General features: G+C 66.2%; 2 protein-coding genes across 2 annotated transcripts; one reads left to right on the top strand and one right to left on the bottom strand.

Annotated features, from left to right (window-relative positions):
• Positions 1–60: 60 nt before the first annotated feature.
• Positions 61–3,175, bottom strand: PUSL1 (pseudouridine synthase like 1; the record flags this gene model as incomplete). The annotated part of the gene is made up of 8 exons (XM_080692706.1): positions 61–92; positions 786–957; positions 1,042–1,096; positions 1,940–2,110; positions 2,194–2,343; positions 2,507–2,694; positions 2,785–2,842; positions 3,099–3,175. The coding sequence occupies 8 exons, from the start codon at positions 3,173–3,175 to the stop codon at positions 61–63; spliced, it is 903 nt and encodes a 300-aa protein (XP_080548832.1).
• Positions 3,176–3,852: 677 nt separating this feature from the next.
• ACAP3 (ArfGAP with coiled-coil, ankyrin repeat and PH domains 3) lies at positions 3,853–15,243 on the top strand (the record flags this gene model as incomplete). Its single annotated transcript, XM_080692602.1, has 24 exons — positions 3,853–3,899; positions 7,239–7,296; positions 7,674–7,793; positions 8,002–8,055; positions 9,061–9,119; positions 9,659–9,842; positions 10,109–10,153; positions 10,225–10,320; positions 10,396–10,470; positions 10,890–10,901; positions 11,517–11,629; positions 11,713–11,764; positions 11,947–12,047; positions 12,119–12,230; positions 12,470–12,678; positions 12,757–12,826; positions 12,931–13,025; positions 13,099–13,301; positions 13,438–13,545; positions 14,146–14,244; positions 14,321–14,553; positions 14,718–14,827; positions 14,895–15,005; positions 15,096–15,243. The coding sequence occupies 24 exons, from the start codon at positions 3,853–3,855 to the stop codon at positions 15,241–15,243; spliced, it is 2,514 nt and encodes an 837-aa protein (XP_080548728.1).
• Between the last annotated feature and the right edge of the window lie 362 nt (positions 15,244–15,605).

Here is a 15,605-nt window from a genome sequence, read left to right as displayed (position 1 = left end):
CTCCGCCTCTGCCTTTCGCCGGCAGGAGGAGCTGCATCTCCACACCAAGACTCCATGTGACTAGAGCCCATGGTTGGGCCACAGCCCCTGTCCTGGGACAAGACCAGAGTCACAGGCCAACCTGAGTGGATGTTTCTGGCAATAAATAGACCTCTCCACTTTTTATTCCTACTCCAGGGCTTGGGGGGGGGTGCTCCTGAGAGGGCAGAGCTGGACTCGCTGGCTGCTCACACCTGACTCCTGCACCTTAACCCAGGCCAGCCTCCTCCGGGGCAGAGAAGGGGTGTCCAGGGTGGCAGGGACTATGGGCTGAAGGGAAGCAGAATGCCAGGCAGACTCCTGCAGCCCCAGGTGGTGCTGGACCAGGCCGTGTTGAGTGTAGAGAATGTAGGACTAGGTCTGACGGCCAGGCCTAGGGTCCTGTGGCCATCCCCACCTCAGCTGGGTATCCAGAGCTGTCCATATTTCCAGCCGGGTCTAGCAGCGTGCAGGAGCTAGAACCTGTGAACAGACCTAGGTCAGCCTGGGGCTGGGATCAGCTAGGAGCTCCTCCACTACTGGGATCTTGCTCAGTGGGTCTGAGAAGGGACAGCTTGCTCCAGGCCTGGGTCACTGACCCCGGCTGGCAGTCTTTGGCCAGCCCAGCTACCCTTCTGGTACCCTGGCTTTCCCCTGGGTGCCCGGGTTCCGTCTCTTGAACAGGAGTTTCAAGTGCTACCAAGAGCTCCAACCCCAGTGAGGACCCAGCTTCAGGGGAGACCCTCCCCTCACCTGCCACCTCTTACCGAGGTCCCTGAGGCCCCCATACAGTACTGATTTCAGGAATAAGCCGCGGGCGGGGGCAACACGAGCTTGGTGCTTGCCCAGGGGGTCCTGGCTCTCCAGAATCAACTTCACCTGGGTGGGCGTCAAAGCTCCCAGCCCCACGGCCACCAGCACAGCTGTCATCCTTCGTACCTGCAACCAACCCGGAGCTGAGGCTGCCATGCCGCCTGTGCACCCCACCCCCACCGCACCCACAGGAGGACACAGGAAGCCCACCTGTCGGTACAGGAACGACTGGCTTTCAAACTCCAGGCTCCAGAAGCGCAGCTGCCTAGGGGCACACCATGAGTGAAGTCCAGGGCACCCCTAGCCACTTGCTCGCCGGTGAGGCGGAGCAAGGCAAGGGCTGGGGGCCGACTCCCAGGCTGGGACTCCCAGGCTTAGCCAGCCGGTGCTCCCCCTCCCCATCCAGGAAGGCCAAGGGCAGAAGTCAGGAGCAGTTAGAGCTGGGTGTGGTGTGCCCGCCTGTAATCCAGTACTTGGGAGGCTCAGACAGGAGGATCACAGGTTTGAGGACAGCTTCAGCAAGTAGTGAGACTTATCAACCTAGTGAGACTCCGCTTCAGAACAAGCAGCTACAGCCCATGTGAGGGAAACTGTAGTGTGCAGGGGAAGGGCTGACTGGCCTGCCACGCCCTCACCAAACAAGCCACCAGGACCAAGGCCCTGAGGAGGGAGCGCAGCCAGCTCATCGCCAAGAGCCAGGATCAGCCGGGGCTGGCCCCATTCGGGAGGTTCTAGAGTTCAGCGCTGCCACCTGGCAGGAAACCGGCTTGGGGCAGTGGAACCCTTCCCCTCCCAGGCTGGGCCGGAACCACCAGCCACAGTAAAACCCATTCAGTGGCAGCCAAAGCCCCATCCTCTGGGAAGGGCAGGGGTCCTCTGAGAAAGACCGCATTTTCCGACTTCTGCTTCAGCCTGGCATAGACCCAGCCTGGGGGGGCACAGCTCAGGCTCACGGCTGGCTGGCCCACACCCTCCAGCTGGCCAGCATACCCCCCCAGACCCCGCAGACGCCCAGCACAGCAGGCCCTGTGCCAACCTGCCTTTGCTGGGGGAGGTCCTGGTGCCCTCCTGACCAGGGCCAGCACCCCGAGGCAGGGCCACCCCTCACCTGCTCTCCTGGGGGAGGACGAAGGGGCTGGCTGAGCCAGGGGACACCGAGACTCGGCGTAGTGTGCGCACTGAGCTAGCCGCTGGGCTGCCAGCCGACTGGAAGGCGCTGAAGTCGTGTGTCCCAAGGAGGTGGCCGGCAGCCTCCTGCATGGCAGCCACATCCAGGCAGCTGCAGGAGCCAGGGGAGGAGTGAGGAGAGAGGCCTGGCCAGGTGGGCCCGTGACCACCTCCCCACTCCCACACCACACTCACTCTGCCCGCAGAGCCCAGCACAGATTCCGTTCAAACACGGGCAGCCCGTCAGGCCAGGGACAGCCAGTCACCAGGCGGTACAGATAGGTCCTGGAGGTGGCTGAGTGTCGAGCATGGAAGTCACCGGGCACTCGGAAGGCCTGCAGTATCCTGGGGAGTAGGTCAGGCTCAGAAGAGGAGGCTGGCCCTGCCCACCTGTCCGGCGCTCGTTGGTATCTGCCCAGACACCCAGTTTGGACCTCCAGCCTCCACCCGCAGTGGACCGGCACAGGAGAGGGCAGAGCACAGGGCCATGCTCGGGTCCTGGGCTCACCTGATGCCTCGGTGCTTCAGGTTCCTGTTGAGGACCTGGGCCACCACCTCGGGAGAGAAGGGCGGCTGGCCTGCGCGGCGCTGGACGTCCAGGTGCGCCGCGTTGCTCAGGGCGTGGACTCCCGCGTCGGTGCGGCTGGAGATGGTGAGCTTGACCGGCTCCACCGAGTTGAGGCGCTCTGCGGCCTCCTACGGCGACAAGGCGACGGGCGGGCCGTGACCTTCCCCGCGGGCGCGCGTCCCGGGGGTCGCCGCCCTCCCCGTGGGGTGGGGCCTCACCTCCAGGTAGTTCTGCACCCCGACGGCACACTGGGCGCCCCTGACAGCTGCGACCCCGCTGCGGGCAGAGCGGCGGGGTTACGGGGCAGCACCCGCCAGGGCCACCCTGCCCGCCCGGTCTCGGCCGTGCGTTCGGCCCGGCCCGCCCCTCTCTGAGGCCAAACAAAGCCTTTCCGAGCCCCCAGTCGGCGTCCGCGCCCCGGACATCCGCCAGCCCGAGAGCCCGGGGTGTAGCCCCCGCGCGCGCCCTCCCGGGCCACTGGCTTCCGCGCCGCTGGCCGGCGGCGGTCGGCCGGGGTGAGCAGAGCGCGTACTTAAAGCCGGTGCCCCAGTACTGGAAGAACACGAGGTAGCGCGCCCGCCCCGAGCCCGCGGCGCCCGCAGGACCCATGGCGCGCTGCCGGCGGCACCCCACGTGGCCTCCCGCCTCCGGCCACGCCCACGGCGCCTGCGCAGCGGCCGCCGGGGGCGGGGCCGGGCCTAGGGAGCGGGTGTAAAGTGCCACCCCGAGCGCGGCCCGACGGCGCCCAGCGGGCTCGCAGCCGCCCGCGGCCCGCGCCCCCGCCCGCGGCCTGCCTGCCTTCGCCCGCTCGTCGCCACTCCGCCCCGCCGCCGCCGTCCTCCGGGGCGTGTCCGTCCTCCGCGTTCCAGCCAAGTCCCACCAATTGTGGTTTCTGCAAACGCCCCGAGTTGCGCAAGGCCGGGATGGCTAGAGCGGGCGGAGCCCGCGCCCTCCGCGTTCCTGGGCCGGGCCGGCCGCCTCTGAAGCCCGACCGCCGCGGCCCCGCGCCCCCCGCCCCGGCCGCCCCGGACGCAGGCCGCGCGTTCGGCGACGCCCCCCGACGGGGCCGCGGCGCGCGGCGGCTCGGCGGCGCTCCCCGGCGGTGACCGCGGGAGGCGCGCGCGGCGGACTTGGGCGACGCTCCCCGGCGGTGACAGGCGGGGCGGGGCGGGCGCGGCGGCCTCATTCCGGGGCGGGCGGGCGGGCGCCGAGCGCGGGCGGCCGGCCGGGGGTGCCGCTCGGCGCGCCGCTGTCCTCGGTTCAGGGAGCGCCGCGCCGCCGCAGCCATGACGGTGGAGTTCGAGGAGTGCATCAAGGACTCGCCGCGCTTCAGGTGCGCCCCGGCCGGGGCGGGGGCGGCGGGCAGCCTTTGTGCGGGCGGCGGCGGCGGTGCCCGGCGTCGTGACCGCGCCGCGCCCCCCGGGGACTGGCGAAGACCCCGCCTCGGACAAAGCCAGGGCCCCGCCCCGCCCCCGCCCCGGGGGACCGGAACAAAAGATGCCCCTGTGCGGGGCACCTCGCGGGGATGGCGCCCCGCGGGCTGCCGGGCCCTCAGCAGCGGTGTCCAGCTGGACAGTTGTGGGCACGGCCACCCACAGGACGGTCCGCCCCCGCTTTGTGTCTGCATCTCTGCACGGTGGCCACCTGCACCGCCTGAGCCCCTCCCGCCCGCCCTGCAGACCAGCTCTGGCTCCAGGGGTCTGCCCCAGGTCTCTCTTGACCCAGAGCAGTGCCTGGTGCTGGCAACTGGAGCTACTTTAAGACCTGGGGTCAGCCGCCGGCTCGGGAGAAGGGTGGTCTGAGTCGTGGCAGGGCCTGGAGGGACGAGGGCTGCACACGGTGGTGGGGAGGCTGTGTGTCCACCCCTGGGTGTGTATGTCCCTCATCATTCCTAGGCATACAGACAGGCATGCACAGCTGCACGAACCACATGTTCATAGACGTGTACACAAGTGTGCATCTGCTTCACTGGTGGGGTGACATTTGGCAAACAGTAACGGAGCACCTCCCATGTGCCGTGTGCAAGTGTGCACCTTCGTGAGGCCACCTACTTCTGCACATGCGTGTGTGGTGTGCATGTGCAAACTCTGCCACTCTGCTCCTCTGAGATGCCAGCCCATGTACACGAACATGTGTGGGAGTGAGCTGCATGAGACATGTGTGCTTCGTGCATTCACATAGGCTGTGATGGGTGCATGTGTGTGCCGGTTCATGTCCTGTTTGCTATGCTGCTAGACATGCGTGTGTGTGTCCCGGTCCTGGGTGCATATGTCTGTGCATGTGTGTGCGCCATATCCCCAAGAGCATGCATGCATGTTTGTGCATGAGCATGCCATGCCTCTGCAGGTGTGTGCTTGGTGATGAGATGCATGCATGCTAGGTCTCTGGGGGCCTGCCTCAGCACCCCTTGAACCAGGCCCTTGCAAAACCACCTCACAAGGGAATCAGCAAGGACACAGCATCAAGGCCCGAGGGAGGGAGGGAGGGAGGGAGGGTTGGCCCCACAGAGGCCCCAGCCCTGGGCACAGGGGTGGGGGAGATCTTTTGTGTTCTCCCGTCTTCTGTTGCTGACTGATGTAGCGAGGGTGTCTGGGCAACTCAAGCACCCACACTCCTGGACCTGGGCTGTGGGAGAGGTGTGGCCAGGGCCTCTGCTGGGGCATGGTCCAGGCTGAGGCACCCAACTTTGGCCTGGCCTCTTACTTAGAAGTCTAGCTCCTCCTCCTTGTGGAGGGATCGAATGCGGGCACCAGAACCCCATTTGACCCCAGGCCTTCCCTCCCACAACCAGCCTGTTGGACCTGTGGGCCGCAGTAGGTGGAGGCTGACTAGGCTTGGCAGTGCTTCTCCAGCAGGGAGGTGCCTGGAGTGTGCCCATGGGGCTGGGCTGGGGCTGAGGCTGCCTACCTGCACAGAAGCCTGGCTCGGTGGGCTTGGGTGGGCCAGGATTCAACTGGGGCGCGAGGGGCCTCCGTCCATCCACTGGCTTTCAGGTGTCCTGAGGCTGGAACTCCTCTTCCTGGCTGCTGCTGGGGCGGGGCTGGCAGGAGTATGTGGAAGTGATGTGCAGCCTGGTCCCCATACTGGAGGGGTCCTGCTTGGGAGCTGGGGAGAGGCATTGACAGCCTTAGAAACGCCTCCTAGTCCCAGGACATTGTGGGTGGGGGTCGGGGTAGCCTGGGGAAGGGGAGCTGCCAGGCTGAGTCCAGGCACTTCCCTGGGTGGGGCTTCAGGCGCTGAGTCACGCTTCGGTGGCTGGCGGTGGAGGGGCTTGCTCCGCACCCTCCCAGTGGCTGGAGCTGGAAGTGGGGGCCTCAAGTCCTGGGATGAGGGTGGGAGAGCTGAGTAGCTCCCAGGACAGGATGCTGGCCTTTCGAGCCTCTGCTGAGCACCCACTGTGTCTGCTGAGCACATTTGTCAAATTGTGGCACAGCCCCGCCCTCACCGCCTGGAGACTCCAGGCCGGGCTGAGAGCTGAGTGCTGAGGGCGTCGCTCCTCACTCCTGGGTGCAGCTGTCTGGGCTGGCTGGTCAGCTTCAGGGAGCCAGGCAGAGCTGCAGCACTCTCCTGGGCTAAGGATCCCATCTGTGTCCTGGAGCCCTGGAGCTAATGGTCAGGGTCCTGGGCGGTGAGCCTTCTGTGGTCACTTCACCTCCTGGAGGGCTGGGCTCGCGGCAGGCTGTGGGGCAGCGGTCCAAGCAAACACTGCAGCTTCAGTTTCTCTGCCCCCTCCCTGTTCCGGCTCCGGGGTCCCCCTTAGCCCCTCGAGAAGGAGCAGGGGCTGCTCAGAAAGGAGCTAATGTCTTGCCAGCATGGGTAGCCAAGACCTGGAGCAGCCTGGCTACTTGAGTCCCAGCTCCTAATTAAGGTCACACCAGGCCACACCCCACGTGAGCCTCAGGCCCTGTCCCCAAACCCTGGAACCTGCCCCTCTCCCTGCTTATCCTGGGGCTGGGGCAACAGGGCTGAGGGGCTGCTAGACCCAGGTGGCCTCCCCTGTGTTGGACCCCCACCCAAGACCTGTGCCTGGAAACCTACCCCTGGCCTGTCCCTCATCCCAGGCAGGCCAGATGGGCCCAGTTTACCAGCTGAGCCGGCTGTGTGGGGTGGGGGCTGCTGGGATCCTGGCCCTGTTTCCTGTTCCCGGAGGGGGGCTGTCACGTGCCTGATCCATCTGCCTCTGGCTTCCGGGATTCTCCCTGGCTTCTCCCGGTGATGTCATTCATTAACTCTTCCCACCCCAAGGCAGCCCCGTTGCCAGGCTGCCCTGCTGGGAGTGACCAGCCCACCTCTGCCTCTGGGTGGACTGTGCTGATTGGAGGCTGGGTCCATAGGCACCGGGCTAGGGCTGTCTCTACAGTAGGGGCAGTGGAGCAAGGGATCCAGATGGGTCCTGGCTAACTCAGCCTCAAAGAAGAAGCCCTGACACCTGCTGTCCTCAGGGGCTGAGGCCTCAGCTGATCTCTTTCCCCGAGCAGAGCAAGGTCCCAGCCCAACAAGGTCTCTTCTGGCCTGGGGTGCTGTAAAACTGTTGGATCAGGGTCCCAGTCCTGTCTCCTCAGGGCCAGTGTTAGCCTCTCTCCCTCAGATTCCTGGAGGCCCCTCCCACAGCAGACCCCCTGGTTAGCACAGCTGGCTGCAGGGCAGTCTCAGCCACTTGGTCTTCTTGCAGGGCGACCATCGATGAGGTAGAAACTGATGTGGTCGAGATCGAGGCCAAGCTGGACAAGGTGAGGGATGGGCCTGGGCACATGGAGGGCCCGGTGTTGCCCAATCCCATAGACTCAGGATGGCTGGATGGCAGCACTTGTCCTCCGGGACTTAGAGATTCATGCACACCTGCTGCGCGTGAGCACTGCTGTGGCCTGCACTGGGCCTGGGTCTGCCCGGTGACCCCTGCATGTGACCCTGCAGGGCCGCTCGTCACACCCCGGCCCTGAGTCCCCTGCTCAAGGTTCCCGTGGCCTGCCCGGCTCCCGCTCCAGAGCCGAGGCCCGGCTGGCACCACTCTCCCCTCCCAGACTCTGGCCAGGCCTCCAGGTGGCACATGTCGCTGGCTTGGAGAAGGTGCTAGTCCTCTCCATGCCCCTCCCCGTTCCCCCTGCAGCTCGTCAAGCTGTGCAGTGGCATGATTGAAGCTGGCAAGGCCTACGTCACCACCAGCAGGCTCTTTGTGAGCGGTGTGCGCGACCTGTCCCAGCAGTGCCAGGGCGACACTGTCATCTCGGTGAGGGGCCAGCTGGCCTTTGACTTCCAGGTGGGGTTGGGGCAGGGTGCAGCCCTTTGAGGATATCCAGGCCCATGAGCGGTGGGTGTGTGCACTTTGATTCAGGTGCGGCCCCACACCCAGTAGGCAGGGAGGAGGTGCCACCCCCACTTGGGTCTGGCCAGATGGCTGTGGCCCCATCAGCATGACTTCCTCTGCCTCTCCCCAGGAATGTCTACAGAGGTTCGGAGACAGCCTGCAAGAGATGGTCAACTACCACACGGTGAGCCCTGTGGCAGAGGTCCCAGGGCCTCGCTGACCTGCCCCTGGCTCCCCAGGGCCTTGCCTAGTCTGGGACAGCTGGCTTGCTCTCGGGCCGCCGAGCAGGTGGCCCCTGGTGTCAGAGGCCGAGTCCTGCTGCAGTCTATGTGGGTGGCAGCCACCCCGTGTCTGTGAGTCAGTGGGGTGTGGGGCATCCTGGGAGCCCTGATGTATCCCCGGCACGGAACAGATTGAATCCGAGGGCCATAGGCAGTGGAGTCTTGAGTTGGGGAAACCTTGGGAGTTCATGCAGGATGCCCCGCTGGGCAGGACTCTCCGTGCCAGGCTGACCCATTTGTGGGTGACTGGTACTCACTGTGCCAATGTGGATAGACGCACGGGACAGGCGGAGGCACATGGGGGCGCGGCCTGGGAACTGGAGCCCAGACTAAACAAGGGCCGCCACCCCTTCCCGAGAAGCCCAGAAGTAAACCAGCGCATCCTGCTCATGTCTCATCCTGCTGCATGGCTGTCCCTCTGCCCCTGCTGTGACCCAGCTTTCCTCCACGTGGGGGGTCTGATTCTGAGTGCTGCGGGGAGGCCCTGAAGCCCACCTAGCTCCTCACAGGTGCCTCACCCACTCCCCAGGCCCTGCCCTGCAGGAGTTCTGGGCTCTGATGGAAGCCGCCAGCCCCGTGGTGGGCTTAAGCCATCCATACAGGCACTGTGGGGCAGGAGCCATCTGAGGCCGTGTGTCCTCTCCACTGTCTGAGAGCCAGGTGGAGAGGCAGGCAGGTGCTTACAGGCATCAGCTCTGAGCGCCAAACCAGTCTGGGACTGTATCCTAACCCCAAGAGGCTAGTTCCAGGTGTGGTACAGGCCCTGTGGGCAGCATCCTCTGCAGGGATCTGGGCCCAAGCAGGGTTGGGCGAGGGGCAGGGTTCCCCTGCTTTTCACCTGCAGGGTGGATGGAGCATTATCTCTGGGGTCCTATGAGTACAGTAAGCACCTCTGCCTTTGCCTCCAGATCCTGTTTGACCAGGCTCAGAGATCTGTGCGGCAGCAGCTCCACAACTTTGTCAAAGAGTGAGTATTTCAACCCCTCCCCAGGTTCCCTGGCCCCCAAGGCCACCCGTACTGGGGGGGGGGGGGCTGAGGCCTTGCTCCATCTCCAGGTGGAAGAGCACCAGGTGTCCGCCCTTTGGCAGGGCAGAGGCCCGGGCCATGGAGCAGGGCATGTAGCAGGAGGGGCGAGGCGAAGGGAGAAGGCTGGGTGGAGGAAGCAGGGTCCACTCAGCCCGGTGAGTGGGTGGGTTGCTGGAGACCCCAGGGACATGTCAGGCTAATGTTGGGTGTGTGAGACAGGCAAGGCTGGGAGCCTAGGCTGGATGGATCCTGAGAGTCAGGCAGTGAGGGTCCCCGCAGGTCTTGGGGGAGGGAGGAGAGTGGGGGGAATGTAGGCCCCAGGGGTGGGTGGAGGCCGGGGTGGGAAGGCAGGAAGGGAGGCCCTGCCCAGGGGCAGTGGAAAGGCATTCTGTGAAGGTGGGAGAGCCCAGGGCTTCTGGGGGCCCAGCATGCACCCTTCTTTGACCTCCGACCCCTGACCTGACACTACCGGCACCCAGGGATGTGCGGAAGTTCAAGGAGACCAAGAAGCAGTTTGACAAGGTGCGGGAGGACATGGAGCTCTCCCTGGCGAGGAATGCCCAGGCCCCGAGGCACCGGCCCCACGAGGTGGAGGAGGCCACTGGCGCCCTCACCCTCACCCGGAAGTGCTTCCGCCACCTGGCGCTGGACTATGTGCTCCAGGTCAGCATGGGGTAGGGAAGGTGTCGGCCCCTGGAATGGGGGGTGCCAAGGCAGTGAGGTGCGGATGAACTGTGGGGTGGGAATTCCTGGTGTGGTCAGGGCATGGGAAGGACTCTGCGGTCAGGGAGGATAAGTCTGCATGGTGCAGGGAGCCGAAGACAACGGACGGGGTCTTGGAACCAAGAGCAGCCCCAGTGGACCCTCTGGCGAGGCGCAGGCCGTGGCTCCCTGGAGCTGAGACCCGCCCGTTTGTCCTCCTCTGGCAGATTAACGTCCTCCAGGCCAAGAAGAAGTTTGAGATCTTGGATTCTGTGAGTGCTTGTGGGGGTGCCCGAGTGCTGCCTGCAGCGGGCAGCCCTCACCTGCCCCACCTTTCCTGCAGATGTTGTCCTTCATGCACGCCCAGCACAGCTTCTTCCAGCAGGGCTACAGCCTCCTGCACCAGCTGGATCCCTACATGAAGAAGCTGGCTGCTGAGGTAGGCCTGGAGGGTGGGCCCCTGGGCGGGGCCTCCAGAGGGCTCTGCTGCCTACCTGATGCCCCTGCCCCACAGCTGGACCAACTGGTGATTGACTCTGCGGTGGAAAAGCGGGAGATGGAGCGCAAGCACGCCGCCATCCAGCAGCGGGTGAGCCCGGCGGCCCAGCCCCTGGCACGGTGGGGGGTTGTCCCCTCTTCTCACCAGGCTCCACACCCACTCTGTTGGGCTGAGGCTGCTTCCCTCTGGAGTGAGCAGCCAGAGGGAGGGGTCCCCATCTTTAGGGGCCTCAACACAGTGGGGTGGGTGCTGCACGAAGCTGCTGGAGCTGGGACCCAGACGTGCCTCCTTAGAGGCCACGGTCAGCTCTCCATGCCATTGCTGGTCCTTCTGAGGCCTTGGCACATCTGCTGCCCGATGGCCGTGGACACCATCTGGGCAGAGGCTTGCTTATTCCCTTTTAGGACTGGAAGGCTCCAGGCGCTTGGGGGGGCGGGGCTGCGGGTGGGAGTTGGGGCCATCACTCACTGGCTCTCTCTCCCTCTCACCCTGTCCTGGGCTACCCTCAGACGCTCCTGCAGGTGAGAGAAGTCCCCCTGGGTGTGGGGGTTGTGGTGGGGGAGAGCCAGGCCCGCCCCTCCCTCCGGCGCTTCAGCACCAAGGACACCTCCCACCCACTGTGGAGCTCAGGCTGCACAGGGACTGAGGGCCTGTCTGGCAACAGGATGCTGGCTTAACTGGGCCCCGCCCCCACCCCACCCCACCCGCGGCAGCAGCGGCAGCTGTGTCTGCCTTGCCTGCCCCCGCTCAGCCTGAGAGCAGGTGGCCAGATCTCTCCTCCCGCTGGCTGGCCTGCTGGATGGACACAGGACACGCAGGACGCCCGAGGCTCTGGATCCTGAATGGAGCTCTGTCAGGCAGCTGGAGCCAGCCCAGCTGGCGACCTGCACGGGGACACAGGATGCAGGGGGCAGCTTCCTTCCTGACTGCAGCTCCCTTGTCCCTGCAGGCCAGGGTGGGGCCCGGGCACCGGCCACTGTGGGTGCCAGAGGTCTGCCCAGGGCCTTGGGGGCCGGCTGGGGCGGCAGTTGCTGTGTTGAGCAGAGGGGCTGCTGAGCCCATGCCTTACCTCAGCTGTCAGTCTGGTTGGGCCGGGGAGGGTGGCCGCTCCCCCAGGGTGGGTCTGTCTTCCTCAGGACTTCTCCTATGATGAGTCAAAAGTGGAGTTTGATGTGGATGCACCCAGTGGCGTGGTGATGGAGGGTTACCTCTTCAAGAGGGCCAGCAACGCTTTCAAGACGTGGAACCGGTGAGGGCCTTCTTCAGGCTGGGCCTGGCACAGAGTGGACAGGGGCTGACCCTGCCTGACCCCCACCCCATCTACCTCCCCAGGCGCTGGTTTTCCATCCAGAACAGCCAGCTGGTCTACCAGAAGAAGCTCAAGGTGCGCGGGGAGGGGTCACTGGCGGCTAGACCCTCAGCCTGGACTAGGGTGGGCCGGCCAGTGGGGGCTGGCACAGGGCCAACGTCAATGATGGACTCGGGAAGAGGAGGTTGGGTCTGTAAGGCGAAGGGGAAGACGAGTGGGCAGGGCATGAGCGTGGGGCATGGTGGTGCCGCCCACAGGACGCACTGACGGTGGTGGTGGATGACCTCCGCCTGTGCTCCGTGAAACCCTGTGAGGACATCGAGCGGAGGTTCTGCTTCGAGGTCGTGTCGCCCACCAAGTGAGGAGGCCCGGCCCAGGGCAGGGTGGGGGCGCCCCTGCCCACCCAGCCTGACCAGCCCCTCCCCGCAGGAGCTGCATGCTGCAGGCAGACTCCGAGAAGCTGCGGCAGGCCTGGGTCCAGGCTGTGCAGGCCAGCATCGCCTCTGCCTACCGTGAGAGCCCAGACAGCTGCTATAGCGAGGTGTGGCCCTCCCTGCCCTCCACACACCACACACGTGTGCATGCCTGTGCGCCTGTAAGGCGGCTCATGCACGCCGCGCGGGTGCATGTGTACACACTGTTTGTATGTGAGTGTGCACACCTGCGCACTACAAGACTGTGCCGGAGGGCCCAGGCCTGTGGTGGCCCCTGGCTGGGGAGGAGGGGCCTGGGGAGAGTCGTGCTGGAGCTCCTGAAGGCTGAATGTCCCCTCATCCCCAGAGGCTGGACCGCACAGCGTCCCCATCCACGAGTAGCATCGACTCCACCACGGACTCCCGGGAGCGTGGGGCCAAGGGTGAGAGCGTGCTGCAGCGGGTGCAGAGCGTGGCTGGCAACAGCCAGTGCGGCGACTGCGGCCAGCCGGACCCTCGCTGGGCCAGCATCAACCTGGGTGTGCTGCTGTGCATCGAGTGCTCGGGCATCCACAGGTGGCCTCTCTGACTCCGGTGGGTGGGTGGAGGCTGGGGTGGAGCCCCACCCTGACCACCCTGCCCCCTTGCTCCCAGGAGCCTGGGTGTCCACTGCTCCAAGGTGCGATCCCTGACCTTGGACTCCTGGGAGCCCGAGCTGCTAAAGGTGTGTGTGGGGGGCTCCTGAAAGCCCCCAGGCACAGGGAGCGGGTGGGTGGGAGCAGGGCTCTTGGAGCTGGAAATGACAGCCACACCCTCTGCTCCTGCCAGCTGATGTGTGAGCTTGGAAACAGCACCGTGAACCAGATCTACGAGGCCCAGTGTGAGGGCTCCGGCAGCAGGAAGCCCACAGCCAGCAGCCCCAGGTGAGGGGGCGCAGCACACCATGCTGGGGAGCCCTCACTTGTGAACGCAGCCTCATGTTTGCCCCGGGTCCAGGCAGGACAAAGAGGCCTGGATCAAGGACAAATACGTGGAAAAGAAGTTTCTGCGGAAACTGCCCACAGCACCAACGCGGGATGCCCCGCGCCGCTGGCGGACGCAGAAGTCCCCGCGCCCCCAGAGTTCCCCCCGCGCCCCTGCCGCCCGCCGCAAGGTCCGGCTTGAGCCCGTCCTGCCGTCCGTCGCAGCTCTGTCCTCAGGTGGGGGTCTGAGTCCCAGAGCTCTGGATGTCCTGGTAGGGGTGGGCTGGAGGCCTGACCCCCCGCCTGGCCTGGGGTGCCCCCGTGCTGGATGTCAGATGCTCATCTAATCACGGGCCTACTCCCACCCCCACAGCAGGCACTTTGGAACGCAAGTTCCGCCGGGACTCCCTCTTCTGCCCAGATGAGCTAGATTCCCTCTTCTCTTACTTCGATGCGGGGGCTGCTGGGGCTGGTCCACGCAGTAAGTGCTGGGAGGCTTCCTCCCCAGCTCCCCCAAGGGGCTGCCACCCCCAGCCAGGCAGGGCTCCCCTGGAGAGTGGGCAAGTGTGGAGGGAAGGGCAGGAAGGACAGAGGTTCCATGCAAGAGCCAATGGACTGGGGTGGGAGGACTTGGGCTTCAGCAGGGCTAAGACTGGAAGAGCGTCTCGGGGGCTGGGGGGGGGTGTTGGCCGCAGACAGGGCAACTGAGGCCAGGATTGTCAAGAGTGATGGGCTGACCCCTTGTGTGGGCAGGGGTGTGCACAGTGTGCTGATGGGCTGAGGAGGGAGGCCGCGGCAGTAGAGGGCGCTGTAGCGCCCGCCCCAAACCTGAGGCTGGCCTACAGCTCCTCCCTCCTGCCTGGTAGGTGTCTCTGGTGGACACCTCTGAGTGGCCATGCTTCGCAGCGCTAGGGCCAGCCCTCCCCAGTCCCTCCGAGCCCTTGCTTGGCTTTTCTCTCCTTTCCCCGTGACCTCAGCAGGGCCCTTCTCTGTCCCCTGGGAAGGGCTGAGGCCAGCCCCTCCTCTGCACTCTGGGAGGGGCAGGGGCCACCAGCTCAGGCCCCTCGCGGTGGTCCTGCAGGTCTGAGCAGTGACAGCGGCCTGGGGGGCAGCTCTGACGGCAGTTCCGACGTTCTGGCCTTCGGCGCGGGCTCCGTGGTGGACAGCGTCACTGAGGAGGGTGAGTCCCCCCCCACACACTCGGTGCAGCCCTCGCCCCACTCAGGGGTTGTCCCTGACCCTTCCTCTCGCCGCAGAGGGTGCAGAGTCGGAGGAGTCCAGCGGAGAGGTGGACGGGGAAGCCGAGGCCGAGGCCGAGGCCTGGGGCCTGGCAGATGTGCGGGAGCTGCACCCGGGGCTACTGGCACACCGCGCAGCGCGCAGCCGCGACCTCCCCGCGCTGGCCGCGGCGCTGGCCCACGGGGCCGAGGTCAACTGGGCTGATGCGGAGGACGAGGGCAAGACTCCGCTGGTGCAGGCCGTGCTGGGGGTGAGCGTGGCACAGGGCTGCGCGCAGGACACAGCCGCGCACAAGCGCGTGCGTGCGCTCCTCAGCGAAGCCTGGGTCGGTACAGGATGGGCGTGCCCGGAGTTGGGGCTCAGGGGCCCTGCAGGGGCCATTCTTGGCCAAGTCTGAGCCTCCTGACTCCGCAGGGCTCTCTGATCGTCTGTGAGTTCCTTCTGCAAAACGGAGCGGACGTGAACCAAAGAGACAGCCGGGGCCGGGCGCCCCTGCACCACGCCACGCTGCTGGGCCGCACTGGGTGAGTCCCGCATCTCCGCCCGCCCCGCCCCGTGGCTGGCCCGCCTCGACACGCCCCTCCACCCCAGCCAGGTCTGCCTGTTCCTGAAGCGGGGTGCCGACCTGCACGCCCTGGACCACGAGCAGCAGGACCCGCTGACCATCGCGGTGCAGGCTGCCAACGCCGACATAGTCACGCTGTGAGCGTCCCGCAGGGACGGGCGGGGCCTCCGCGGGTGGGGGCGGCCCGGCAGGCGGGTGGGCCCTCATTCCCTCTGCCCCTCCCCCAGGCTCCGCCTGGCGCGCATGGCTGAGGAGATGCGCGAGGCTGAGGCCCCCCCAGGCCAGCCAGGCCCCCTGGCGGGCAGCAGCCCCACAGAACTGCAGTACCGCCGGTGCCTCCAGGAGTTCATCGGCCTCCACCTGGAAGAGAGCTAGGGCCGCGCAGGCCGGGCAGCCTGGGACCCCGCCCCGGCCCCGGCCCCGCCCGGCCCGGCGCCTGCATGTCCCTGAAGACCCTGCCCCCCTCACCCCTGCCTTGCCACAGCCCTGCCTGCGAGGACCGCGGGCCATCCCTACAGTCCCAGGGCCCGCGCTGCGGGAGCCCCGCGGGCCTGCTCTTCCTCCTGGTGGCCCAGGCTCCCCTGATGGGAGAGAGGGGCTCCAGCACTGAGTCCTGAAGCCCCGTGCTCTGGGGGGCGCTGCATCATCCCTGCCCCTCATCCCACTTGGGGGCCCTCAGACTTCAGGCGGCCCCTTCTTCAAGGGCCTGGGTTGCCAAGGTTCTAAACCACTCGAGG

Source organism: Muscardinus avellanarius (assembly GCF_963383645.1).
Source record: "Muscardinus avellanarius genome assembly, chromosome: 3".
Classification (NCBI taxonomy): Eukaryota; Metazoa; Chordata; class Mammalia; order Rodentia; family Gliridae; genus Muscardinus; species Muscardinus avellanarius.
This window is presented reverse-complemented; position numbering and strand designations above follow the sequence as displayed.